Below are 1,775 nucleotides of genomic sequence, written 5' to 3'. Positions count from 1 at the left end.
ATTTTTTATGGAATATGGAGTACATTTTCACAACCATCTTCAAAATCACATTTTACAAAGCAGGTAAATAGTTTATTGCCATGGAATTTTGAAGGGCACATAATAAGCATTTATTATAAATACCTTTGGGTTTCTTCCTTACAGACTTGCGGGCAGCATGTTTCCAGCGGCCTCTTGCATAGGACGCCAGGTGAGCGACTGACCTCCCCACATCTTTAACTGTTGTCACAGATACTGGGGAAGCAAAGATTGGCTGCACTGACTTCAGCCATGCATACAAAATAGTAAAAACATCACCAAATGACACAATAGTTTAAAATGTGAATTATCACTGTAAAAATAATCTCTGTAATTTTAATGGCAAACATCTGCAAAATATATTATGGTAAAAACAAAGTAATTGGTTAACGGTAAGTGGTTAATAGCTCACATTGATGTTTTTTTTCATGCAATAATAGTTTCTTCTTTTTTTGTTTTGTTATCAGTTATGTACATTAATTATTATTGATATGAACATATCAATTAATTAAATATCAATTTTTACTGTTAATAACCGTTCATTCCTTAAAACCTTAAATGCTGCTACCATATTTTTTTTTACGATGAAGAACTGTCAGGCACAGCTCTTGGTGCTTTACTGTAAACTTCACAGAATTTCTTATTTATTTTTTGAACACTGAACAGTTCAGGAAATAATATAGCAGATTCAAAGCAAAGACTGAAGGCTGTTTCCTCACCTGACTAGAGATTCCATCAGTCAGTTCAAGCTCAAGGTTATCAGGCCTGTCAGGTCCGACTTGTCCGAATCTCTTCATTCTTCTACTGGATTCAGCTGAGAGCACTTGAAGATCTCCTCTTCCTTCTTCAGATGCTAGAAGAGTGAACTTACAGCCCAAAACATAAACTAAGCAGAAGTGCAGTGGAGCCAGTAGAGCAGAAAATCAGCATCAGTACAGCCTGTATATCGAGCAGAGTGCTCTTGACGTCTTTAATAACGGGCTGTGTTTGTCTTTAGATGATTTGTTTCTCAGTTAATCTTTACTGTGAGTCGTTAGCACATGTGTGTTAGACATCCAGTTACACCCTCCCTGTAATAAATCATACTGAACTAACACTTATCTCATAATGTTTAACTAGAGGTCGCAGGGCAACAGCACAGGATTGTTTAGGGTCCATTTATAGCACCAGTACTGTGTCCTGTTTCAACAGAATATGTCCATCAAGGGCCATCGAATCATCATATAAACTAGATATAAGCATTGTGTGGACTTGTTCTGAAACATGCAAGACAGCAAGCTGTCTTCTAAGGCAGCATCCTAACAAGGATCCTCAACAGTGACCGATTTAGAACGCTCTACGTTACCAGCAACTACATTAGAATTGATTTCAGTGGACTTTGCTGTTAACACAAAACTCTCATAAAAACAGATTAATAATAGGTAAAATAGTCGATTTTAAGAAGCCTAAACTACTTATTATCGATACTTTCAGCCTTGGCCTGGATTTGAGGACCTTGGTGTTCAGTTTGTCTGTGGTTTGAAGCTTTGGAGGTTCCTGGCAGTTCAAGGCCCCTGGACACTGGCCTCGCTGGTCCGGTTCATAAACCAGCCCTGGTTATACTGATGAGCAGACAACACTGAGAGACTGAAAAAGTAAATAATTGACATGACAGGAATGCAATGACATCATGCATGATGACAGATGTCAAATTACATCAGCAATGGAAAACAACACATGTAGAAAAATAGCTGACATTATTATGCACAAGAACAGGT

General features: G+C 37.7%; 1 protein-coding gene across 1 annotated transcript in view; it reads right to left on the bottom strand.

The window, feature by feature from the left end:
* Positions 1-931, bottom strand: part of LOC107578696 (L-asparaginase-like) — a gene marked incomplete at its 3' end in the record, with an annotated part of 2,168 nt that extends 1,237 nt beyond the window's left edge. Inside the window, exons 1-2 of the mRNA XM_016264624.1 lie at positions 738-931; positions 124-262 (exon numbers count right to left, since the gene is read on the bottom strand). Coding sequence (XP_016120110.1) covers positions 124-262; positions 738-815 — 217 coding nt within the window. The remainder of the gene's footprint in view (positions 1-123; positions 263-737) is intronic.
* Positions 932-1,775: the final 844 nt, after the last annotated feature.

Source organism: Sinocyclocheilus grahami, unplaced genomic scaffold (assembly GCF_001515645.1).
Source record: "Sinocyclocheilus grahami isolate Dianchi unplaced genomic scaffold, SAMN03320097.WGS_v1.1 scaffold11546.1, whole genome shotgun sequence".
Taxonomy (NCBI): domain Eukaryota; kingdom Metazoa; phylum Chordata; class Actinopteri; order Cypriniformes; family Cyprinidae; genus Sinocyclocheilus; species Sinocyclocheilus grahami.
This window is presented reverse-complemented; position numbering and strand designations above follow the sequence as displayed.